The sequence below is a fragment of the Meriones unguiculatus genome, chromosome 4 (genome assembly GCF_030254825.1).
Source record: "Meriones unguiculatus strain TT.TT164.6M chromosome 4, Bangor_MerUng_6.1, whole genome shotgun sequence".
Lineage (NCBI taxonomy): Eukaryota > Metazoa > Chordata > Mammalia > Rodentia > Muridae > Meriones > Meriones unguiculatus.
In genome coordinates, this window is record NC_083352.1 from 69,827,120 (window position 1) to 69,853,343 (window position 26,224).

At 40.7% G+C, this 26,224-nt stretch overlaps 1 protein-coding gene across 2 annotated transcripts in view; it reads left to right on the top strand.

The window, feature by feature from the left end:
- Vcl (vinculin) overlaps window positions 1-26,224 on the top strand; it is a 95,850-nt gene that overhangs the window by 61,711 nt on the left and 7,915 nt on the right. For both annotated transcript variants that reach the window (XM_021642973.2, XM_021642974.2), the window contains exons 9-18: window positions 4,303-4,456; window positions 5,318-5,493; window positions 9,081-9,271; window positions 10,998-11,197; window positions 12,248-12,376; window positions 15,592-15,741; window positions 19,113-19,221; window positions 20,312-20,614; window positions 21,838-21,962; window positions 23,784-23,969. In XM_021642973.2, the coding sequence (XP_021498648.1) occupies window positions 4,303-4,456; window positions 5,318-5,493; window positions 9,081-9,271; window positions 10,998-11,197; window positions 12,248-12,376; window positions 15,592-15,741; window positions 19,113-19,221; window positions 20,312-20,614; window positions 21,838-21,962; window positions 23,784-23,969 (1,723 nt within the window). The remainder of the gene's footprint in view (window positions 1-4,302; window positions 4,457-5,317; window positions 5,494-9,080; window positions 9,272-10,997; window positions 11,198-12,247; window positions 12,377-15,591; window positions 15,742-19,112; window positions 19,222-20,311; window positions 20,615-21,837; window positions 21,963-23,783; window positions 23,970-26,224) is intronic.

Below are 26,224 nucleotides of genomic sequence, written 5' to 3' on the forward strand. Positions count from 1 at the left end.
TCTCCTACCCCTAAATAAGTACACCTAGTTTGCTTTTGAAAATAACTCAGTGGAATGTAGATAAAAAAAAAAAACTATGGTGTTAATGAATATATTACAGACATTGAGAAGATTGAATTGTGCTGAAATAACTAGTGTAAGTGAAATTTAATTTTGCTTTGAGAATGTCCTGAAACTCCTCAATCATTGGTATATACAACATACCGTATCAGAGTACAGAAACAAACTGCAATATGTTCCATTAGCATTCTGTTTGGTGTGAAGCGCTCACATCTAAGTGTAGCTTGGAAAGGTACTTCTTTTGGATCAACATAAATTTTTATTCTTATGAAGCCCTTCATCTTCACTTAAAACAATGCAAATACCTGTGGGTTGTGGATGTGTTGTAGCCAAGAAGCCGCAGAGTCTTAGAGTGTGTGTCTAAACGGGAGAGGGAATAGCTTAGGTGCATGGCTCTCACTGAGCCTGTTTCCTGTTGAGAAGCAGCCTTCCTTCAGAAGCATGGCAAGGACTTTGCAGAAGGGACAAAAAGAAGTTTTGTTCCCATTCGGAAAAATGCCAGTGCAGTTTGACAAGATTCTTGGCTCTTCTAATTTTTCATTGCTTCCTCTTTGGTCTGCAGTTCTTTCATAGGGTGGTAGGTAATTTTCACTTGGAATTCTCAAAAACACAGTTGTGAGTATAAGCAAAAGAAAGAGGCAGTTGTATGGGAGAGACTAAACACAGATTAGTAACTGGCCCTGCTTCCTAGTGGAGCCTGCATTATCCTTTCATGATAAAAGATTAGAAAGCTATCTTCTCTTAAATATGTCCAGCTATTTTAACATTTGATGGCTGAAACATAGTAACTTGTTTTTAAAAATTGATATTCCGGCTTCTAGGTTTTTTATTATTTATTTATTTTTTTTTTTATTAATTACAATCAATTCACTTTGTGAGCTGCCATGTTGGTGCTGGGAATTGAACCTGGGGCCTCTGAAAGATCAGCCAGTGCTCTTAAACTCTAAGCCATTTCTCCAGCCCCAGGCTTCTAGGTTTTAAGAATACATTTTTACCCCCATAGGACTCAGTAAACGTTTTTTTTCCTTCATTTAAAAATTTTATTTATTTATTTACTTTACATCCCAATTGTAACCTCCTCCTTTCCCTTCTCCTGACCCCACCCTTCTGCTTTCTTCCCTCTATCCCCCTCCCCTTCTCAGAAAAGGGAGCGCATGTCCCCCCCCCCCCCCCCCCCCCCGCTCACCGCACATCAAGCATTATTAGGACTGAGTGCCTCCTCTTCCCCTGTGCCCTAGTGAGGCAGCTCTACCAAGGGGAAGTGATCAAAAAGAGTCCATGTCAGAGACAGCTCCCATTCCCCTTACTAGAAAGGGGAACACATGAACCCTGAGCTGCCCATCAGGTACATCTGTGTAGGGGGCCTAGGTCCAGTCTGTGCATGGTTGTTGGTTGTTGCTTCAGTCTTTGCAAGCCTGCCTGGGCTCTGGTGAGTTGGCTCTGTTGGTCTTCTTGTGGAGCTCTGTCTTTTCCAGGTCCTTCTATCCTTAACCCCACTCTTCCACCAGACTCCCTACGCTTCCCCCAATGTTTGGCTGTAAGTCTCAGTATCTATTTCGATTTGCTGTTGGGTGAAGCCTCTCAGAGGACAGCTACGCCTGTCTGCAGGCATAGCAGAGTATCTTTAGTAGCGTCAGGGGTTGGCTGTCTCTCATGGGGTGGATCTCAGATTTGACCAGGCATTGGTTGGACATTCCCTCAATCTCTGCTGTCTTTGTCCCTGCAGGTCTTGTAGGAGGGTAAGTTTGGATCGAAGTATTTTGGATGGGTTGGTGTTCTCCCACCACTAGGAGTCTTGTCTAGTTAGAGGGCATCCTTTTCAGTCCCCAGGGCCCCTGCTACTAGGAGTCTCAGCTAGAGTTCCCCTCTAAGCCTACCCTGTCTTAGGTTTCCAGCTTGTCACAGAGATGCCTCTGCCCACTGTTTCTCTTCTCTTTGCAGGCCCTCTGTCCTCCCACCCTTGCTTTCCCCAGGTCTGATCTCCACCCTCATTTCTCTCCATTTTTCCCTCTCTTACCTTGTTCCCTCTCTTCAGCCACTTCTGCTGTCTATTCTATTTCCCTTTCTGGGTGGGATTCAAGCATCATCTCTTGTGCCTTCCTTTTTACTTATTTTCTTTGTGTCTGTGAATTGTATATATATATCCTGTACTATATGGCTAAAATCCACATATAAGTAAGAACATACCATATGTATCTTTCTGGGCTCAGTAAACTTCTTAGTTTGAATTTGGCCTATAATATATTCTTACCTTTTCACAGTTAGATTCATTTACCAGAAATATTCTTCATGATTAATTACTATAGTTGAAAAAAATAAAAGAAATATGGATAGTGTTTGCTCAGTCTTCCATTCTCTTGTCAGGTTGTAGGAAGGCCTCAAGTATGAGACAAAGGCTTATGTATGCCTTTATACACCTGGCAGTGCATTTATGGAGTTCACTACCTATAGTGTTGGTATAGATGGATTTTAGAAAGAGGGCAGAGGGTTTGGGAAGATCTTTCATATTTATGTAAAAAGTCAGACCTCAGGGCAGTCTGGGGTCTATAATTCCAGTGCCAATGAGGTAGAGACAGGCATTTTCCTGGTGTTTACTGTCCAGCTAGCCTAGCCTAATCAGCAAGTTCTAGAGTAGTGAGAGACCCTGTCTCATAAAACAAGGTGGATGACAGCGGAGAAACAATGCCTTACACTGGCATATACATACACATGGACACAAACATCTCCATGTATACAAACATGTATACACAGAAAATATAAATATGGGACTAGAGAGGTGGCTCAATCGTGTAGGTACACTGACTGTTCTTCCAGAGAACTTGGGTTCAGTTCCTAGCATCCATATAGTAGCTTTCAACTATTGGTAGCTCTGGTTCCAGAAGATTCGATGCCCTCTGCAGGCAGTTTATGCACACAGTACACAGACATACAAAATACCCATACACATCAAATAAGAATAAATGCTATTTCAAAAAAAAATTTTTTTTAAAGTCAGATAATGATAGATTCATTTTACTGTTAAGGGAAGCAAGGGTGTTCGAAGCTTAAATTCAATCATGCCATTCTTTAAAATGATGAAATCATCACACCTGTGATTGAAATTATTAATCTAGATGGATTAAAATGGTCCAGGTTTGTGAAAAGGTGGCTAGTCTCACTTTTTAGCCTGGAAAGTCCGATCAGGGATCAAGTCTCTTACTCAGTCTTATCATTTTTTTTTTGCAGTAGTAGAATACTGTTTCTGAGAGAGGGAAATATCAGTCTTTAAAGACTCCGTGGGAAGCGATGTGCTCCGTTTGTTCCTCCGCACTGACTCGTTTGGTCATTGATAAGTTGTATAGTAATGGAAGATACATGTTAAGATCATCATTAGTAGCCTGTGGCACATGCCTGTCATTCCAACACTCTGGGAGACAGAGGCAGGCGGATCTTTGTGTGTTCCAGGCCAGCCTGGTCTACAAAGCAAGTCCAGGACAGCCTAGGCTACACAAAGAAACCCTGTATGAAAAACCAAACCAAAACCAAAACAAACAACCCTCCCCCCCAAAACCCAAAACAATAACAAAAACCCAAACTAAACAAATTCTGAAGCCCAAGAATGTTAAACATTAGAACAAAAATTCTAAAGGAGCCAAAGGTCAGGATTTAGAAACATAGATCTAATTGGTTTGATGTGTTATCCTCTCTCAGACTGTATACACTATATTCTGAAATAATATCCATGTATGATTCCCCATAAATAAGACAAGCTAATGGGCTACTCATTTCTAAAGAACACACTACTATAGTAACCATGCCATATAAAACAGATCTCTAGGAACATTTTCCAAAAGCAAAAGTTCATTTTTGGTTGTATAATCACTAACAATTATCACCAAAATTTGCTGGCCTGTCTCCAAGTGGTTAAGTAGTTCTCTGAAGCTAACGTGAGTTGGACACAGTGGTGCACACTTACACTTCTAACACTTGGGAAGAAGGAAGCTGGAAGATGAGGCATTCAGAGCTAGCTACAGTTAGATAAGACCTGGTCTCAAAAAACAAAACAGAGCAAAATAAAAACTTGTGTTTTTGACAGCAAAAGAGAAAGTAGGTTTTTGAATGTTTTCCCTTGTTCTGTTTTCTTGTGCTGTCTGAGCTTACTGGGGAAAAAGGTACACACATTAATAAAGATCACACATACTTTGTAAAGGAATATTTAAGTATTTGAGAGGATATAATGACCAGATATGTCATTCTGAGTAGAGGACAAGGAGCCTCGCCAGTGGCCATGCAGAAGGCCCAGCAGGTGTCTCAGGGGCTTGACGTGCTCACTGCCAAAGTGGAAAATGCAGCTCGAAAGCTGGAAGCCATGACGAACTCAAAGCAGAGTATTGCAAAGAAGATTGATGCTGCCCAGGTGAGGATGGTTCTCAGGAGGGACAGGAGAAGAGGGAGAGAAGCGTTCTTAATATCCCACATCTCTTCCTGCACTCCCCTTTGCCATCATCTACTGTGGGTGGATAAATGGATGTTCCTTAGTGACTCCCAGCAATTTACAGTGGTGACGCCTCCCGCACCATAATAGGTGTGGACTCATGTTTCCCTATATTTTGAACTAGAGACCTTAATTTTCAGTACTTCAGCTAGTTGAAAGATCTGAATATGACAGAATACTAGATTTTGAAACTATTTTCCTGTCTTAGAATTCACTACTATATTAGGTATTCAAATTTCAGATTCTGTTCTGTACAAAACACCTTCAATGCCATTTGTATTTAATTTAACAAATTTGACTTAACAAATACAAATGCTTGAAAAACTTGAAAAAAGTCTGATTAATTCAAAGATGGGATAAAACTTATGAATATATTTTATTCCTTGTTGTTGTTTTATCTTTTTTTTTTTTTTTTTTTCAGTTTGGGTATCAAACTCAGGGTTTGTGCATGTTAGTCAAGCTCTGTACTAGTTAGCTAAAACCCCAGCCTGAGAATGTTATTCTAATGGAAACTAACATGCTTGGGAGCAGAGCTCAGTGGTAAGAATTTATGGCTAGGTTTGGTCCTCAGTATTTGGGATGGTGGGGTAATGACATAATAGAACCCAGAAAAGAAAAGATAGAGTAATTTGATTTTACCTGAGCTAAAAACTTGTGTAAAACAATCAGCACTCTAAAAATGATTGCCAGTATGCTGTTTGACTATTTGGAGACATTTCTGATGGCTTTGTTAAGTTTAAATGTGGCTCATGGGTAGATTACATTGTCCACTTTGGTGTGTAGAATTGGCTTGCAGATCCAAATGGTGGACCCGAAGGAGAAGAACAGATTCGAGGGGCTTTGGCTGAAGCTCGGAAGATTGCAGAATTATGTGATGATCCTAAGGAAAGAGATGACATCCTACGCTCCCTTGGAGAGATAGCTGCTCTGACCTCTAAATTAGGCGATTTACGAAGACAGTACGTATTTAATTTCTTATTCTCACATTAGTATCTCTTCATCTCACCTCCCCCTCACTTTCCCTCTGTTCTTTTACTCTAGGAGTATGTAGAGTTGAATTCTCATTGGCTAAATGCATAGCTAATCCCCAAAATGCAGATCCTTGGACCCTACCTCAGACATAATGTATGTCAACTGCATGTTGGATCCCTATAGGCTAACATGACTAGGTCATGTGACATGACTAGGTCAGATGTTTCCTCTGTGTATCAGTGATGTAATTGAACTTTAATAATTTGTTCCTGATCATATGATTTTAAGTGAATACTTTTAGTCTGCTGAGAACTCATTTTTAAACTGTATTTTTATAATTTCTAAACTAGGACTTTCCGTGCTATATTATGTTTGTTACATGTCTATCCTAGACATGAGAAAAATAATATTTGTAGTTAGCTATGAAAAGACTCCTGTGTGTCTATATGTGAGTGAGACAGGAAGCATAAGAAAGTACTTTCTCCCTTGCCTAGCAGTGTTACTGCTTGAGTATAAATTATATAAAGGATTCTTAAATTACATTTCCTGAATGATTGTTCCTATAACATCCTTGCCACAGATTCTTTTCTTAAAGGGCTTTCAACATACCTACTTTGATCATATGGAAAAGAGTTACTCCTTTGTTCTGACAAATATATTGCTGTCTTTAAAGCAGCAGCAACAACAGCACCGTGGGCTGGGGATATAACTTAATTGGTAGAGTTCTTGTGCAGGCAGGGCATTGCATAAAACAAGGTGTAGTGGAAGATCTTTATAATCCCAGGAATTAGGAGGTAGAGACAGGAAGGTCAGAATTCAAGTTCTCCTGTAGTTTCATCATGAATCTGAGGCCAGCCTGGGCTATATGAGACCCTATTTGAAGAAACTAAGCCAAGCCAAACCAAACAAACCAAATCAACACCATATCCTAAAATGTTCTCTAGTGGGATGAGAAGGAGGGTGGTCTGGCTGGTCCACCTGGTGTCTGAGGTGGGTGCCCTTGTCCTCCCTCATTGCTCCATGTGTATCTCACTAGAAGAACTGGTTTGTCCAAGAGGATGGCCTTCTGATAGCTAGAGGAGGACTGCTCTTGGTCAAGGATGTAGGAGAGTGGCTGCACTTCCTGCCAGAACCTCTCAACATGCTCCCAGGAACGCTAAAGGAGGGGATGATGTCAAAGAGAAATATTTTTCTTTCTACTGCAGTCCTGCAGCACCATTCTCTAAGGAAAACCAAAGTCAAATGTCTGGGAATATTCCACTTCTTCCCCTGAACTTATATGTTCTATTTCTGTTCTTCTTTGAGAAAATGCCTATTTTTATCTTCCCAAAATAACAGATTGATTAGAATCCTCTGACAAAAGAGGATATTGCTGGCTAAGAAAGCAAAAAGGCAGAGACTATGAATTCCTGGGACCTAGCACAATCCATTACATAGATACTCGGCATGTTTTTTTAGATGACATATAACTGCTGGTAAGGGTGATAACAGTAGACCTTCATGTGTGGCTGTTAATGCCATCATCATTCTTATCTTTGTAATATAAACGGACGTGTACATAGCCTGGCAGCAGGACTAGTCATATAGACACTGTAGAAGACACTGCCTTTGCTTAGCTTTATAAGAGGGGAGGCTAGAAAAAGTTAAAACCATAAAGACATTGTAAAATTAATCAGTCTGCCAGATGCCTTGGTGCTTTCTTTAATAGAACCCTGGCCTTCCTCCTCCCCCGACATACACGCATGCACACAAACACACAGTTTCTCTGTGTGGCCTTGGTTGTCCTGGCATGCCCTGTAGACCAGGTTGGTCTTGAACTCAGAAGTCCGCCTGCTTCTGCCTCCCAAGCACTAGGATTAAAGGTGTGAGTCATCATCCCCCAATGTGATAGTTTTGTAATTTTCTGTGATTGAGTAGTCTCAAGACATAAAATTTGACCAGGTTCTTTGTATTTCCTTTTTCTTTCTTAAAATACTACTTTATGTTGTATGGGTGCTTTGTCTGCATGCGTGTCTGTGTATCATAAGCATGCCTGGTGCTTACAGAGGTCAGAAGAAGGTGTTGAATCCCCTGGAACTGACAGCTGTGAGCACCACGTGGATGCTGGGAATTGAAGCTGAGTCCTGTAAGAGCAGCCAGTGCATGGAACCACTACACCACCCCCTCAGCCCCATCTGCTCATTTTCTTGATGGTTAAAATCTCAGCTTTGCAATTAGTTCTTTCAGGATAGTTTCCCCTCTTGAGACATAATGTGGTTGTTTTTTTAATTTCTGTGTTGACACACTTGCTCGTGTTCTTTGACTGCAAGAAATTGAATCAAGTAAAAAGTGATGGGTTATTGAAAATATATGGAGGCATCTAATGGAACCCAAGCTTGAACAGAGGCCATGTCCTGTAGTAAATAGAAGCCCTCATGTCTCCCTTTAGTGTCTTAGTATCCAGATTGATCTTGTCCATCTGTTTACTCTTTTTGTTCACTTTACTTGGGGGGTTTAGCCTACCACGCCCCAGGCTTTACATGATTTTCTAGCTCCTTAGCCTCTACTGGTTGACTTGGAAAATGTTTTTGAAGTATGGAACAAGGATTACCTGCAAATTTTGTTTAAAATGTGGACTCTTACCTCATCCTAGATCAGGGGTCTCTTTTGATAGTAGATTTAACTATCTATATCAAAAAATAAAGTCCCAGATAACTTTTATTCACGCTGTATTTAGGGAAACACTAGAATCTAATTAAGTGTAGGTTGTGACTTTCACGTATGTTGTTTTTGAGTAGAAAACCACCCAGTTCTATCAGTTATGGCAGAGAATAGGGGTTATAGAATACTAACATACGGTAGGACAGGTGGTAGATTAAAAGGTGGTGCTCATACACAACTTTAATCCCAGCACACCTGGAGGAAGAGGCAGGCAGGTTTCTGTGAGTTGGAGGCCAGCCTAGTATATAGAGCAACTTCCAGGACAGCCAGGGCTATACAGTGAAACACTGTTTGAAAACAAACAAAATGGATAGAAAAGTGAACCCTCTAGATTCACAGGGCCAGGTTTGAACCCTGACTCTATTGAATTAAATGATAGGCTCTTACTCACTTTTGTGTATCAGTTTTGTGTTTTGGCTAATACTGTTCTTTACCTTGTAGGGTGGATGTGAAGATTAAATGGCGAAAGGGGAGAGCTAGAGCTTATAGCATACCTAGAAAAATTAGAACTCAAATACAGCATCATTTGCTTCTACTACTGACATGATTGTCTAGGCACACCTACTTCCATGGGGAGCTTGTGATTGTATGTGTGTCAGGGAAAGAGTGCAGGCAGTCTAGTGTGAGTGAGGGAGTGGAGATAACAGCCTGGTGTATGTGTGTGTGTATATATATTAACTCAAGCTAGGAGAAAGTAATGTGAATTTAAATTATTTTCATATCCATGGGCTAAATAAAACATTCATTTCAAATCTGTTTAATAATCGTTAGCAATTTTCATTCTCATTAACATGTTATTAACAGTTAAATTAGCTCAACATACATTGTGTCTATGATGTAAATTATAATTGAATGGTTGTTTTTACTTCTTTAGGGGGAAAGGAGACTCCCCAGAGGCTCGAGCCTTGGCTAAACAGGTGGCGACGGCTCTGCAAAACCTACAGACCAAAACCAACAGGGCTGTGGCCAACAGCAGACCTGCTAAGGCAGCCGTCCACCTCGAGGGCAAGATCGAACAAGCGCATCGGTGGATTGATAATCCGACAGTAGATGACCGTGGAGTTGGTAAGGGCTGGTCTCAGTGCAAATGTACCGGTCACTACCATGTGTCCTTTATGAGGTAATAAGGTGCTGAAAGGGTTCTTCAGCTGCTGGGAAGTCACATTTCAGGATGGTTCCATTTTCAGATGCGGCCAGTAAAATCTCTCTGATTTAATAGAGAATTATTAGAGAGTAAATGATTTTGCTATGGACAAACAAAAAGAGCTTCATAATTTTAGCTTTGAACAAGTTGCTATCAATCCTGTGTATGTTTTCATTCTGTAGTATTTCTATTTTTTATAGTGCTTACTATTTTTGGAAAATGATAGTAAAAGGTGTTAATGTCCTCACAGCATCTTTTAAAAGTTTGAATTTTGTTGTCATTGGCTTGTTTGTTTGAGACATGGTCTCTGTATAGCTTTAGCTATCCCAGAATTCATTATCTAGACCGGATTGACTGTGAACTCAGTGAGATCCATCTGCCTCTGACCTGAGTGCTGGGATTAAAGACATGCACCATAAGGCCTACCTGAAAGTAAAAATTTTTTTAACCTAAAAGTTTGATGTTAAGAAGACCCAGGAAGCTGGGCATAGTGACGTATGCCTTTGATCCCAGCACTCTGGAGGCAGAGACAGGCGGATCTCTGTGAGTTTGAGGCCAGCCTGGTCTACCAAAGCTAGTTCAGGACAGCCAGGGCTACACAGAGAAACCCTATTTTGAAAACAAAACAAAATAAGACCCAGGAAGAAATTTTGTATGATTTTGTTTCATGATTTCTTAGTACATCTGCTGAGGCTAAAAGATATGCTCTTATTTCCTACATTCATTGGATAAGGTGAATGTTTAAATTAGTGATGTCTAGTGTAAGAGAGGGACTAGAGAACTGGGCAGATACATAACTGCTTAGGAATGAAATAATGCAGTCTGAATCTGATGTTCTATGCACAATGCTGTTAAAGCGTTCATACCCATTTGGTCTACAATTTGATTTTTAGGAGTTTTTTTCCTTCTTTCTATTCATTTCTAGGGAATTACTATCAGACTGCATGTAAACAATGTGAATATTCAATAATACTTAACAAGCAATAAGATAATTATGATTAATATAATAATAAAATGTAACCTTGAGGCTGGAGAGATGGCTCAGTGGTTAAGAGCACTGGCTGCTCTTCCAGAGAGTCCCAGCTTCAGCTCCCACCATGGGAGCTCACAACTGTAACTCCAGTTCCAGGGGATCTTACACCCTATCATAGATACAGGAGCAGGCAAAACACCAATGCACATAAACTAAAAATAAACAAAGCATTTCAAAAATACGACCTATACTTTCAGGCTATATTTTTGTTTTTATTGCTTTTATAGTGCTGGGGCAAACCCTAAGATTTGTGTGTGCTGGGCAAGTAGTCTGCCATTATGCTACCCACTGCATCCTTAGACCATGCTTTAAAAAGATATTTAGTAAATGGAAGCTGCTCATTGTAAAGAGTAGGAGTTAAGGAATAAAAGTTAGGCTTGGATATAGGTCTGTACTAGATGTGCATGAGGCTCTGGGTCCAATTCCAGCATTCTTCCCCAGCAAAAATGTTAATACACATAGTACAATCTCTTTATACTTTTCTGTATTTCCAAAGAGTTCTGTTTTGTCACAGAACCCTGTACTCATTAAATGCTATTCACAAAAACTTGGAGTGGCAACATAGTTGCCTTCCTTGGGTCTGTGTAAACTTTAGTGTTTTTCTCTTGGTTTAGGTCAGGCTGCTATCCGTGGACTTGTGGCTGAAGGGCATCGGCTGGCCAATGTCATGATGGGACCTTATCGCCAAGATCTTCTTGCCAAGTGTGACCGTGTAGACCAGCTAACAGCTCAGCTGGCTGACCTAGCTGCCCGGGGGGAAGGGGAGAGTCCTCAGGCAAGAGCACTTGCATCTCAGCTTCAAGACTCCTTAAAGGTAGATCTCAGAATACGGTTTGATATCTTAGTATTGAGAAACACAACAGGAGAGACTTTTGTTCAGTGTGTCTGCATGTATGTGGAGGTCAGAGGACCACTCAGGTGTCAGGCCCTATCTACCCTTATGTTCTGAGACAGGGCATGTCATTGTTCTGGGACTTGCTGAGTAGGGAAGGCTTGGCAGCCAGTGAGCCCCAGGGATCTGCCTGTCAGCACCCCTCCAGTGCCAGCATTTTTAATGTGGGTTTTGGAGCTCACATTCAGGTTCTCATGTGGCAAGGTGAGTACTTTATTGATGAGTTGCTTCACCTCTGCCTGAGGCTTGAGATTCTTGGGTTTAGGGAAAATTAAAACAAGACAAGTATATAAGGAAATCAGAGCTTATTAGGAAAAAGCCAACTGGCAACAACCAATGTTGTTTCTCTAACTCCCACTTAATTAAGAGAACTTCTATGATTTTACTCTTTGCATGTATTATTTTTCTGCTATTTAGTTAGTATTTATTTATTTAGATAGGGTGTCTTGCTCTCTAGCCCAGGCTGGCCTTGAACTCTTGGCAGTCTTCATAGCATGGCCATGTGAGTGCTGTGATTATAGACATGCACCTGGAGGTTATTGAAATTTTTCTATAAACCTTAATCTCATTTTCGATTTCTTTTAAGAAAATGAACTGTTCAGGAATTTGGTACTGAATCTTCCAAATAGTGCAGTTATCACTAGGCCTGGCTAGACTTGAGAATGGTGAAGAACTCTGTTTCACCTTAGAGCCTGCTTTGGACTCAGCCTGTGTGTGGTTCTATCACTTCATAGTGTCCATCAAGAGAGGAATCATATCTGCCCCTTTACTACACAATACCATCTTAGAGAACAGAATCCACACCTAGGTCCTTGCTAGCTCTGTGCTTTGTACACAATTGATATTGAAGAAATAGTTTTGAGAGTAAAGGAATAAGAGAAAGAATGAATATGTCAGTGAAGTAAGGGCATTACAGCAGATATGCCTTTTGGATGTTGCTATAAATTTTCATTTGTAAACAATATTTTTAAGGATCTTAAAGCCCAGATGCAGGAAGCTATGACTCAAGAAGTGTCTGATGTGTTCAGCGATACCACAACTCCCATCAAGCTGTTGGCAGTGGCGGCCACTGCTCCTCCTAATGCACCCAATAGAGACGAGGTAAGTATCTGAAGTACAGAGGATGCTTGTGGATGAAAAAGGGAAGGGCAAAAGGGGGAGTCTTCTAGTCTACCAAGTGTGTCAGTTATGTCTGCTTTTAAGTGAAAGCTGTCACCTATCTGGCCATTAGATTAAAGCAAGTGGAATTGCATTTCATCAGATAACAAGAAGCATGACATGGAAGTAAATGTGTTTGGCATGGTTCAAAAGGTAAAAACTGGCTTCTCTGGGGTTTTCTTTTGGGAAGGCGTCACTCCAGCGAGGAAGAAATTGGGTGCGGATCACTGCAGTTTCTGAGTAGGGCATTTTAGACTCAACACAAGTCAGGACAATTCTTTAAACTCATTTGATGTAATAATTGTGTGCAAATCCTTTGGGTGACTCCTCCGTGTCCTAGAGTGAAGCCAGAATCATTACAATGAATAGCAGGCCAGTGATGTGCTGTTAAGCTAACTCTTTAGGGGGAAAAAGCCTGAATTATAAATAAATATTGTGTGGATTATATCTCAATGTGTTGTATTTGTATTGTTTGTTTTTTTTTATCCCAGGCTGGCCTTGAACTTGTGTTAATCCTCCTTTCTCCATCTCCCAGGTATTGAGATTACAGATGTGTACTTAGTTACTATAGCTGTTTTAATGTAAAGCCATTGAAAACAAAACTGCAAAGAAATGGGGCATATTTGACTCCTATAAATTAGTGTACATCTGTAAAAGTGGCTTTACCCCTGACTGAAGTCTGCTCCCTATCTACTTCTTTGACCTCACAATGATACTTTTTGTCCTCCTTATATTCTTCTGTTCACGTTGATCTTGAACCCATAGTGTTCCTTGAATATGTTTATGTTCTATCTACTCTTAAGCCCTTGACACTTCTTTTCACAAATTATATTTATTCACTTTCTTCACCTTTCGACTGAAGTCTCACTTTTGTGTGACATAGAAAACCCCATCCTGTCACTTCAGGGATATCCTAATATCCATATCCTACTTCTTAGAATTTATTGATGTTTAATGGGCTGGGGAAATAGCTCAGTTTGTCAAGTATTTGCTTAGCATGCACAAAGACTGCATCACTGCAATGACAGGCAGTGCATGCCTGTAATCCCAGTACTCAGGAGGCGGGGACAGGAGGATCAAGGTCATTTTAGGCTATCTGAGCAAAACAGACACAGCATTTGTCATATTTTCTTTGTATCTTTGACTCACATTGTCTTGCAGGTTCCATGTGGGCAGGGCCTATGCTTTGTCAGTACTTGAGGCCCAGTTCTCAAAGCAAGGTCGCTCACATTATAGGTGCTGAATGGACAATGTGGCAGCTTTTCCAGGAACTCTTAGAGAGAATGTGAAAGAACCTAGGACAGAAGTATGCGATTTTCCTAGTCATTAATTAACAGCAGAGGCGAAAAGTTTGGAGCGCCACCCAAGATGTAACATTTTGGGTAAATGTTGTGGTCTGGCTTCTTAGTGACTCTCCTTTCTCTTTCTGGCCTAGATTAGGAGGTTGTTCAGTTCATAGTCTCCTTATACTAGGGCAGTTGCTAATTATAAGTTACTAAATTTCAGCTATCTGCTTGTCTTGTCTGTCTGGATTCAAGATGCCGCATAGGTTTCTCAGCATATGCTGAGTTTCTTTTTGAAAGTATTTGTTTCCAGTGTCTGTTTCTAGCCCTTCACACCAGCAGATAACTCAGGCTTATTGATTTTATATCACAAATAATTTCCAATCCTATTATGTTGCCACAGTTTAAATTCTGATTCTTTTTCTCCATTCCCTAAATGGTTGCTTGGCTGTGTTATCTTTGAATCATTCATTAAGCCATCAGTTAGGAAGAGGGAAAGATCCAAGCCTGATCTTCTGTTTAAACCATTTAGTGGGCATATACTTTGGCCTCCTACTAAGTTATGAACCCCTTTAGATGTACATTTCTGTCTTTTCTTTTTCTGCCTTTTTAAAATTTTTTAGACAGGGTTTCTCTGTGTAGCCCAGGAACTCTGAAGACCAGACTGGCCTTGAACTCATAGAGATCTGCCTCCCAGAACTGGGATTAAAGGTGTGAGCCACCACCACCCATCTAGGAAGCTGAATAAAAACAAAAGGTCAGGATAGGTCAAGATCAGATAGACCTCAGATGGTGGCTGCAGAACACTGGAACGGGAGTGGAGCTTTCTGCAGAACTAGGAAACCTTTAGAGACTGTCTGACTTGAGTCAGAATTGGATACCAAGTATGGACATCATACCTGCAAGTACCTCAGTCGGATGTGAAAAAGAGGTATTCTGCTAGGCTGCTGGCATGCAGTTTATGTGGTCCTGTTTGGTATACCCTGTTTTCCAGATATTGATCCTAATTTCACCCAAACAAATATTTTCCAGATATTGATCCTAATTTCACCCAAACAAATAGTTTCTTTGGTGACGCAGTGTCTCGTGATATCATGAGGGAAGGAAAAGTTAAGATTTTTTAAAAAATATTTTTAAATTAATTATTTGTTTATTACAATTTATTCACTTTGTGTCCCGGCTGTAGCCCCCTCCCTTGTCCCCTCCCAGTCTCACTCAACCTCCCTCTTCTCCCCCTATGCCAAAAGTTAAGATTTTTGAGATTTAGAGAACCAACTAAACAGTTAAGTAGATGGTTTTGTATTTAGGACTAGTAAAATCACCCATCCTTGCCTCTGTGTTAGGTCTAGTATGAGCACCAGCTATCATTTTTTCCATTGAGGTCAAGGGCAGAGTGTTTACAACATTAATGGTAATGGGATACAGGAGAGGAAGCTGGAGCTAGGTAAGGGTTCTTTGGATACTCAGGGCTTGCAGTGCACCCAGCTGCCTACAGTAGCACCTGGAAGGGCGTTATCTTTCTTACTAAACTAAGAGTACACCTTTGGGGGATGAGATTATTTAGTCTTCATATTCTGTGAACTTGTTGAAAGGTATATTGTCCTGTGTGTGTCCTGTTTGCTCTAGGTAAGTAGGTCTGAATGAAGATTCAAGGATGTGCTTCTTTGTGTGTGTACATGATGCTTAAGGCTGAACTTCTGAGGAAACATAAAGGTCAAGATTTGCCATTTGACTATTTTGTTATTAATAAGAGTTGACGCCATCTCTAAAATCTTCGAGCGGTTGCAGAATGAGATTTAACAAGAGCTTTTCTCAGGGTTTCTTATGCATTGTTTTGAAAGAAATTTCCTTGATGTCTTTATTTTTTTTCTCAAGGTATTTGATGAAAGGGCAGCAAACTTTGAAAACCATTCAGGAAGGCTTGGAGCTACAGCGGAGAAGGCAGCTGCTGTTGGTACTGCCAATAAATCGACAGTAGAAGGCATTCAGGCATCAGTGAAGACAGCTCGAGAACTCACTCCCCAGGTTAACTTTTGCTCAGTCTTCATTTCAATATCTTTGTATAGAAGTCAGCAAATGAAATTACAGATGCTTTGTTAAGATCTTTGTTTAGAGCTCCAACAAATTGGAAGATAAGGACCAACACCAAGGTTGTATTTTTACCTCCATACACATGTACCCACTCACACATGCAAATGTTTGATGTGCGTTACATGCATATCGTTTGTGCATACTTAACAAAACACATGACCTACATACATATTTACATATTCATTGTGACAGACTTGGCGACCTCTAGGATTATAGAGGACTTTGAACTATATAAATTTTTGCATTGTTTTAATTTTTAAATAATGGTCTGTATTATTTCAAAAGCGAAAGATAAGCAGCCTTCTTCTCTAGCACACATGTAATTAAGAAATATTTCCACAGCATCTGAGGAGACTGAAAAAAATAGTTGTGTTCATTGCTTGTTTTCCTTTTCTGCCTAATTATATAACTAAGGTATATGATTAATTATGTAACCAAAGAAGAGCCAGGAAATTCGGGAACAAAAGATTGGAAATGATAGAAAACAAATTGGAAAGAATTAAAGTTCTAATAAATCAGTCAGCTTCCCTTCTCTCTCCCTCTGCCCCTCTTTCTTTTTCTTCTCCCCCTTCGCCCCCCACAGAGACAGGGTTTGTTTTAGTCTGGCTGCCCTGGAACTTATTCTGTACACCAGGCTGGCCTCAAACTCACAGAGATCTGCCTGCCTCTGCCTTCCAAGTGGTAGGATTAAAGGCGTCCACCAACACTACCCAGTTCCACCCCTCTTTTCTGAAGCAGGCTTTTTTATTTGTAGTCCAGGCTACAAAAACTACTAATTAGCTACTAAAACTAGCTAATATTAGGATTATAGCTGTGAAAAACCACACGCAGCTAGCTTTATTAGAAAGATTAGCTCAGCATTTAGGGTGATGTGTATGCAGGGTTGTGGTTCCCCCCCTTTTATTAATATGCAAAAAGCCATTACATCTTAAAAAACAAATTTATTTATTTAATTATTTATGTAAACAATGTTCCGCCTTGCTTGTATGCCTGCTTGCCAGAAGAATGTACCACATCTCATTATAGATGGTTGTGAGCTACCATGTGGTTGCTGGGAATTGAATTCAGGACCTTTGGAAGAACAGCAAGTGCTCTTAACCTCTGAGCAATTTCTTCAGCCCTCCATTACATTTTTAAGTGCATGTAATATATGGGGTATTCTGCTGGGCTTTATCAGTCTGTGATTTTAGCTTTTGTGGGAATTTCTCTGGGAAGGGAGGGAAACAGTCTCTGTGTGTGTGTGTGTGCCTGTGTTGCCTGGTAACACATAAGAGTTTCTCTATTTCCCCTCCCCTCCTTTTCCCATCATTGGGTATAAAACTCAGGGCAGTGTATATGCAAGGCAATTACCTCCCACCACCACGGAGGACATGCCTCAGCTCATTTGGAAAAGTCATACTCAGTTAACTTAAAACCATTTTTTTTTAAACTGGATCTTGTTATGAAGCTCAGGCTGGCCTTGAACCCACACCAGTCCCTTGAGTGATGGGATGGCAGACATGTGCCACTATGCCTAGCTTCATCCAGAATTTTTAGAAAATAAAATATGAAATTTTTTTCCTGTTTCCAGCATTTATTAGCATAACATATATGCAAACACATACGCAATGTTCTCTGGCTAGAGGGTCACAGAAAATTATGTAACTTAAGATGAGAGCTCTATGTCAGTTAGGTTGTAAAAGTAAGTAAGTAAGACTGTTTGTTACATTGTTTGAACATTCTTAATTTTAAAAAACTCCCATGAAACATAAAACAGAATTTCAGTACAAAAGTGAGATTAAAAAACAAAACAAAACAAAATCCAGAAAGGCAGTAGTGTAAGGGCATAGTAAGTCTCCTGCATAGTAAGTTTCCTGATCTTCAGAAAAACCAGCTTTTCCTTTACTTTTTTCTACCTCTATTTTAGCATATTTTCCTTAACACTTTAGGCTCCCCCACCAATATTTTGGGCTTCTTTTTCTCTTTAAAGCGTCCCTTCCTGTCATGTTGATGCTTCTCTCCTAAATGTCTGACATTTGTTGGAACTTAAGTGGCTTTTTTCTGTCTCTCCTATAGCCATTATCTTCAGGCCACTGCTCGTTTTATAGCTTGCATGTGCTGTGTTTTTTTTTTTTAAACTCTAATTAAGGACACTTGTGCTTCCCTAAACAAACAAACAAACAAAACAAATACAATCCAGAAAACTAGACATAAAACCCCAGTCTTGGAAAGAATGAAGACTTTAGGGACAGATCTGCACTAAGATGTCTCCTAGCTTTCTCATTCCATGAAGCTAATTCCTCCATACTGTGTTGTTTTGAGGAATGAAAATGTACATGCACGGACTCTGCATTGCCACGTATTTAGTACATCTTTCCCAAGCATCATTACTAACCAGCCAGAATCCTTTTGAGTGTCTTGATTTTTGCATCTTGGAAGTGAAGATGTTACCTACTCTGCCTCTTATGGGGTTGTATTAAAAATTCAATATGTAATGACTGGGAAAGCAGTTTATTAACTGAACAAGTATTTTAGTTAATATTTTTCTAGGTTAATTGTGAATATGTATTCTAATCAATATTCATAAATCAAATCTCAGTAATGTTTTGTTTCACTCTAATATTTTATTTTATAGACTGTGTTTTACTATGAGGCCCTGATGGCTGGGAACTCACTTTGGTTCTGATGGCCTTAACCATACAGAGCTCTGCCTGCTTGTTTCCCCATTGCTAGGATTAAAGGCCTGCCTACCACCCCCAGTCTTTTGTCTTTCTTTTCTTTTCTTTAAAGCTGTGGGTCTTGCTATGTAGCTAGTCCTGGCTAGAATTAAATTTGAACTCCTTCTGCCTGTTTTAATCTCCCAAGTGCTGACATTTAGGAATTATGCCGCCATATTCGGTGGTTGTTCTTAACACACTGTTTTGCCCAGGCTGGTTTTGAACATGTAAACCTCCTACCTCGGCCTAGCAGGTGCTTAGATAACAGGATTGAACTACCTTGCCTGACTACATTTTTAGTTTCCTTTTGGTTATTTTTAAGATGAAAATGTTATGTTCTTCTGAGATATTAAATGAATGCTCATTTACTTTGATACCTTATTATTATTATTTTTTAAACCAAGCTGTGACTCTATTTAAACCTTTGTTTGAGGGGTCCACACTGGGGTCTGTTTATGGCAGCAAACTTAATGTATTTAGCCTGAAGAGGCTTGCCAATTTTGGTTTTGTGGTGCCATCTGTAGGTAAAATGGAGAAAAGCTTTACTATAGATTTGTATTTGGAATGTGCTAGTGCCATGATATTTGAAGATTGCTTTGTCATTGACAGGTCATCTCAGCTGCACGAATCTTGCTGAGGAACCCTGGCAATCAAGCAGCTTATGAACATTTTGAGACCATGAAGAACCAGTGGATTGATAATGTTGAAAAAATGACAGGTAGAGTTTTGCACAATTCCTTTGGTTGGATGCATGAGTTGTGAGGACCTCAAGCAGGACCGGTTATATTGGCTGTAATTGGATAAAGGGACAGTTAGAGGCTCGACAGTGTGCTGGGCCCTGATTAGGCTGCTGAGCAGTGGCGGCTTCTCATTCAAGCTTTGCTTCTTTGTTGGACGAGAGACTGTATGAGTCTCTTTTATTTTAGAACCGCCTTCTGGTGTGATGTTCATTGTTACAGCTCCTATCTTTTCTTTGAATGCTGTCTTTGCCCAGTCCCAGGTAGAGTTTGGTTTCAGAAGCTGGGAGGCGGTGTTTGTGGGTACAGTAAGTGTCCCTGTCATTTTCAGAGGGTTCACATTTCAAGGAACCACAATAGCTACCATTTATCCCAGCTTGTCTCAGAGTTTCCTCCAACTTATCAACTACATAGTTCTAAAAAAAAAAAAAAGAGACACCTGTGTGTCTGTACGACTGTAGACGCGCCTCTGAATCTTCCCTCTTCCCTGTGGAGGGATAGGACAGAAGGACAGAAATTAGTATAGGCTCTTTGCTGTCCTTGTAGAACCTGCTGTTAGGGGTCTATAGCAGCCAGAAATGAAAACAGAGCTCCTGAAGTGTCTAAAGAGAGGAGAAAGAAATAAGAAACAGGCTGTTAGTGTTATTGGAATCCTCTGTGTGGCTCAGCTTAGGCACCTCAAGCTGCCAACAATCAACAGGTGGTGGAGAGTGAGCCGGAAAGGGAGAGAATGTTATTAGCAGATACTGTGGTGGTGATGCGGTGAAGGTTTCAGACTCAATACGTTTCCTCCTGATGCCTTTGCATGTCTGGTTGTCTGTGGTGGATACAAGAGAGCCAGTGACCACGGTCAGTATAAATCCTAAGTCCAAATGACCTGGGCTTTGCTTGCACTTCTTTTTTTTTAAAGCTATTTTGTTCAATTGAAAGCTTTCAATTTTGTAGAAAGAGCTTTGAACTAAGGCGAATTCTGAGTATTGTACTTTCTCGTGAGATGCAAACAGATGACAGTGTTTTAGAGTCTTTGTTCTTCTAAAAGCAAACTCAGTTCCATTTCTGTTCTCCTGACAGGGCTGGTGGACGAGGCTATTGATACCAAATCTCTGTTGGATGCTTCTGAAGAAGCAATTAAAAAAGACCTGGATAAGTGTAAGGTAGCCATGGCCAATATTCAGCCTCAGATGCTGGTCGCTGGAGCAACCAGCATTGCTCGTCGGGCCAACCGGATCCTGCTGGTTGCTAAGAGGGAGGTAGAGAACTCTGAGGATCCAAAGTTCCGAGAGGCTGTGAAAGCTGCCTCTGATGAACTGAGCAAAACAATCTCCCCAATGGTGATGGATGCCAAGGCTGTGGCTGGAAACATCTCTGACCCTGGTAAGCGACAGTGCATGCTGTGTTTCACCCTAACTGCAAGGCTAGCTTGGCAGAGATGGGAGAAGAGTAGTTATCCACAACCACCATGCACAGACTCTGGGAGGAAAGGTGTGGACAATGGTTGGCTTGGTACTCTCTCCTGTAATTTCAGCCCCTAGGAGCCTGAGGCAAGAGGATAACTGTCAGTTTGAGGCCAGGAAGAGTTAAAGAATGAGACCTCATCTCAAAAAAAAAAAAAAAAAAGTGAGACTGTTGTATTAATCTTCTGTTCACATTTCTACAGTGTTGTCAGGCTTGTCACTCTCTGGATCAGTGTCTCTACACTTTCTTGATGTTGTCTGGCTTTATAGTCATAATTTTATAAACTTTAAAATAAATGCTAGCTCCTTAATTATCTGCCAACCATTTAGTTCTTGAGTTGGTAAGACCTCTCTTCTATTTTTTTTGCATATAATGGAAATTCTCTGCAGAGAATCTTGTTTTTGTCAAATCTAGAGGGCTTAACCTAACTTTGGTCTCTTAACACTCTACATGAAAGACTTTGAGTTTTTTTCAGCTCCATTTTGATCATAGTTTCAGTACCACTAAAGAAGATAATATTTGCAGTGGCTACTTGATTAGCTGCAAATTTGGTAAATTCCTTCCTCTTTAGAAACTGACATGTCCTATCTCATTGGTGAGAATCTAGGCTGCCTGACTCACCCCTGGCCTTGCTGAAATGTGCAGTCCACCAGCACTATGGATGTATTTGGTCTCCTAATTAGAGTTTCTCATATTTTAGCAGTTCAAGATAAGGGTTAACATACTGAACGCCAACTAGAGCACAGACGTAGAGAGAAAGGTGAGCTGTACTCCAGGGAGTTACAAACCTAATCTGAACCTGACATCTTCTATGCTCTGCACTCAGCAGACCTGTCTCATGATTGCTTCATCACAAGAGAAGTGATAGGTACCCCCTGAGCCTATTATTCACACCCAGCATTTTCCCAAATACTTGTTACTTCTTTGAGTCAGAAGGCATCCTCGCCACTATAGGAACAGCTGGCCCGTGATACTTCCTCAGGGCCTCTAACTTGTCCTACTTCCCTTTCCCTCATCACTGCCCATGGTTCTTACTGGCAGCTTCACATCCAGCCTTGTTAACGGGAACCAGTTCTTCTGCTGGACAGGTAGTGCTTCGGTTCTGACCTGCCCAGCTGAAAGTGAGAGTGTTTTGTGTTTAGGCCTGCAAAAGAGCTTCCTGGACTCAGGATATCAGATCCTGGGAGCTGTGGCCAAGGTCAGAGAAGCCTTCCAACCTCAGGAGCCCGACTTCCCGCCTCCTCCACCAGACCTTGAACAGCTCCGAGTAAGTAAGCTCAGACAGATGGGAAGAACTGAGCAGCAAGGGGTTGATCCTGTATGAGAGGCAGATCTGCTTTTACAGTCTCTATTACCAGCTGGCTTGTATAGCTTTTACGTGATCATTTAGAGCCAGATCTCGATTTGCATTCCTAAAGTGAATGGCATCATAACCCAGCACTTGTGTATGTACTTACATGAGATTAGCCTGTATGGCAGGCTAAATGGAGGAGTGGTAAGTGCAGTTGGGATGAACTGAGGTATTACTTGTAGTAAAATAATTTGTTCACGTGTGCTAATAATTGCTAAGGGTGAAATTGTGCTATTAGAATCTTCTTAGGCTCTTTCCTTTTAGTAACAAAAGTCCTTGCTTTTAAAAATTATTAAACCATCGTGTGTGTGTGTGTGTGTGTACATGTGTACATGTGTGCTCAGGTGCATATACAGTGTGTGCATGTACTTGTAGAGGAAAGAGGTCAACTTCAGGTGTTGTCCCTCAGGAGCCATCCACCTTAGTTTTGGAGCCAGGATCTCTCACTGGGATGTAGGGCTTGCCATTTTGGCTAGGCTAGCTGACCAGTGAGCCCAGGAGATTTACTGGGATTATGAGCACATACTACCTTGCTGAGTAGTTGGTGTTTTTGTTTTTGTTTTTTTTTTTTTTTTTTTTTTTTTGAGACAGGGTTTCTCTACATAGCCCTGCTTATCCTGGAACTTACTGTGTTGACCAGGCTGGCCTTGAACCCACGGAGATATACCTGCCTCTACTTTTTGACTGCTGGGAGTAAAGGGATATGCCACTATGCTGGCTCATGCTGAACTTTTTACTTGGGTATTAGGGCTTTCAATGCTTGCATGGCAAGTACTCTACTGTCTCCTCAGACTAAGAAAAGTTTCTATGTTTTCTTTTTAAATTACACTGTTATTTAAAATCTTTTAAACAAATTTTTATTACATTTGTTATGGGTGGTTTGCAATGCTTGCATGCCTAGTAACCTCAGAACCCAGAAGAGGGTGTTAGATCCCCTGTAACCAGAGTTATAGATGGTTGTGGATGGTCATGTGGGTGCTGGGAATCTGAACCCATATTTTCTGGAGGAATAACAAGTGCTCTTAACTGCTGAGCCATTTTTCTAGGTCCTCAAATCTTTTCATAATTCTTTCCCATCAAGTACTATGAATATATTTTCCCATGATTTAAGAATAAGCTAGTTTGATAATATCTTGTAGTTACAAATCCTAGAACCAGAAACAGTAATGATTATATGTAGATAATTATTCCAAGTAACAGTTTAGAAATACGTTGATTTGAAGAATAGCATATCAAGACAATTATATTTACTTCCTTTGTTGTGTTTTCTTATTTTATGTCAGGTTGGGTCACTATACATAGGTAGGTTTGGTGGTTCCCCAGTTTTCAATATTTCTTTATACTTTCTAATGAGGCTTTCGATGGTTAGAGCCAGAGAAGAGTGATATTCCTGGTAAGTGGCTTCTTTGAGTCATGACATTTAGAATTAGGGTCATAGAGATCTTGAGGCTCTAGTGGGAAGTGATTGCCTTCCATTTGCCTTTTGACAGTGAGAACCAGAACCAGGTCTTACATCTTCTGTGGAGATTGGCTTTGGGAACTGTTGATTTGGTAATGTTGTGTATGCCTCCTAATGGATATGAGCAACTAGTTTCTAGTAGTAGAGAGTGCACAGATGCTCCTCATGGCTCAGTGTGGGAGGTGTTACATGGAGTCAATTTGGGCAGATTTTCTAGATTTTTTTTTTAAAGTAGCTCCTAGGTCTTTACTTATAATCTGTTTTATTCATATTTGTAGCTAACTGATGAGCTGGCTCCTCCTAAACCACCTCTGCCTGAGGGTGAAGTCCCTCCACCCAGGCCCCCACCACCAGAAGAGAAGGATGAAGAGTTCCCTGAGCAGAAAGCCGGGGAGGTGATTAACCAGCCAATGATGATGGCTGCCAGGCAGCTCCATGACGAAGCTCGGAAATGGTCTAGCAAGGTAAGCACTGAGACTTCCCTTGTTGGGAATGTGTGTCTTCACAGAAAGCATGGAGAACCTGCTACACAGCCCAGGAAGAAGTCTGTGTGAGCTCCTTCCTTCTTGCTTAGTGCCCGTGTTTCAGGCAGTATGTTCTTTTTACCAGTGATTTAGTGAGAGGTCTCTAGTGTTTGATGGAGGGCTTGCCTCTCTCTGGGCAAAAATAAAGGCTGGGATGGCTGTGGCTAAAGCAGAGCATCTTCTCTTTTTGTCCATTAGAGTGTCAGTTGCTCTGACTTCTAACACTTCACGTCCTTTCAGAAATTGTTTATCTTTATTGGATTATTGAATGTGTTTTGATGCTTTATTACTAACTAGCAAAGCTGTAATTGTGACAGTGTCTTTTGTGGGTTTTTCTAGAAGAAATGTATTTTCTTTCAATTCTTGTACTAAGAAGCAGGTGGACTAGTGGCTCAGAAGCAGTGTGCTTTTGTCCTTTCTCAGAATCATCTTGTGCTCCCTCTTTCCTCAAGGCACCTCTGAGTTATCTTCAACTCAGCTAATTTAAAAGACTAAATATTAATGGTGTGGGTGAAAATTTGGATGTAATACAGTCCTGCCTCATGATCACATCCCGCTTGTTTCCTAGTGCTTGAAATGAGTTGTTTTTCTTGCTTAGAGCAAAATCCTGTTGCTCATCTGGCAGTGAGATGTGGTTCTTAGCTCTAAACTGTCTCCAATGCAGCTGAATCTAGCTCTTCATATTCCTTTATTCCTACTATATTCCTTTATTTTTACATCCTTAACTGAATATACTTTCAATGGGTACTGCCTGCAGTTAATCTGGTTCCTCCCACCCCCATCTCCAGCTGAGAAATTGACCTTGGTGTTCCTTTTCCTAAAACATTTTTCCCAGACAGAGTTTCTGTACGTAGACTGGTCTGTCCTGGAACTCAATGTGTAGACCAGGCTGGCCTTGAATTTAAGGGATCCACCTGCTTCTACCTCCTGGGTGCTAGAATTAAAGGTATGCAGCACCGCTGCCCAGTGCGGCCTTGATTTTTAATCCAGTGTTTAGAACTGTTAGCTGGGAGCCCAGGTTCCCAGGACTGGAAACCTTGCTGGTGTTGGACCTGACCTGTGGAATTATTTATAATGGTGTCTCTCCAACACCCTCAGTATCATGCAGCACAATCCTACCATGCATGGAGAGTGGGAGAGTGATAGTAGGGTTGATTTTCCCCACAGAAAATGTAAATTTAATTATAATAAACCCACACATATTGTGAAAATGTGTGTGAACTATAAAGGTGAAACTTCAGAGGGTCAGACAGCATTGGCTCATATATAGCTAGGAGTTATATGAACTGTGTATTGGGGGGAAGGAGTATGTGTTTGATCCTGTCAATCTGTCTTTGTGCAGCTTGTCACTCTGAACCTTAGCAGCATTAAACTGGTTTTTCCTGCAAGGCATGGGGAGGAGTCTTGGTTGAGAGAGTTTAGGTAAAAGGGTTGGTGGTATCTAAACCCTTTGCTGGCCCTGTGTTGTCCAACTTCATTACCACTTTTTTGAGGTGGGCTTTGTGTTTAGCACAAAATTTTTATTTTTGTTGTTTTGGTTTTATTTTTATTTTGTGTTTTTTGAGACTTTATGTGGGTGGTTTGACTGTATGTTTGCTTGTGTACCACTTGTGTGCAATGCCCATGGAAGCTAGAAGAAGGTTTCCTTCGAATTGGAGTCACAGGTGGTTGTGAACCATCATGGATCGCTGGGAGTTCCAGGAGATGAGTGGTCAGTGCTCTTAATCACTGAGCTATCTTGTAGCCCCAAGAATTTCTTTTGTTAATTTTAAAGGTTTTTTACTTCTTGAGACAGTCTCATGACTCACCAGTCTCCAACGTGGTCTCCTTGCCTCTGCCTCTGGGATACTACAGAAATGTGCTGGTTGGGTAAGATTAGGAACCTTAAATAAAATTCCACATGAACACGTATTTCCTCCTGGTTGTAGATTCTTGGTGTAAACAACCTTTCTTCGCCAGTCATTTTATAAATGGCTTGGCTTTGTTGAAGCAATTTCTTTTCTTTCCATTCCAGCTTGTTTTTGGCATCTGTTCTCTGTATCTTCCCAAACCCTTATAATTTCTACCTTTTGCATAAAACTCACGTTCGTTCCTTCTTGGTTTCTGTTCTTTCATAAGCAGCCATTTTGGGTTCATGTGAGGGCTTCTCTGAGTTTAGCCCCATTTAGTTGCCAAGTCCATGTGTTACCTGATCT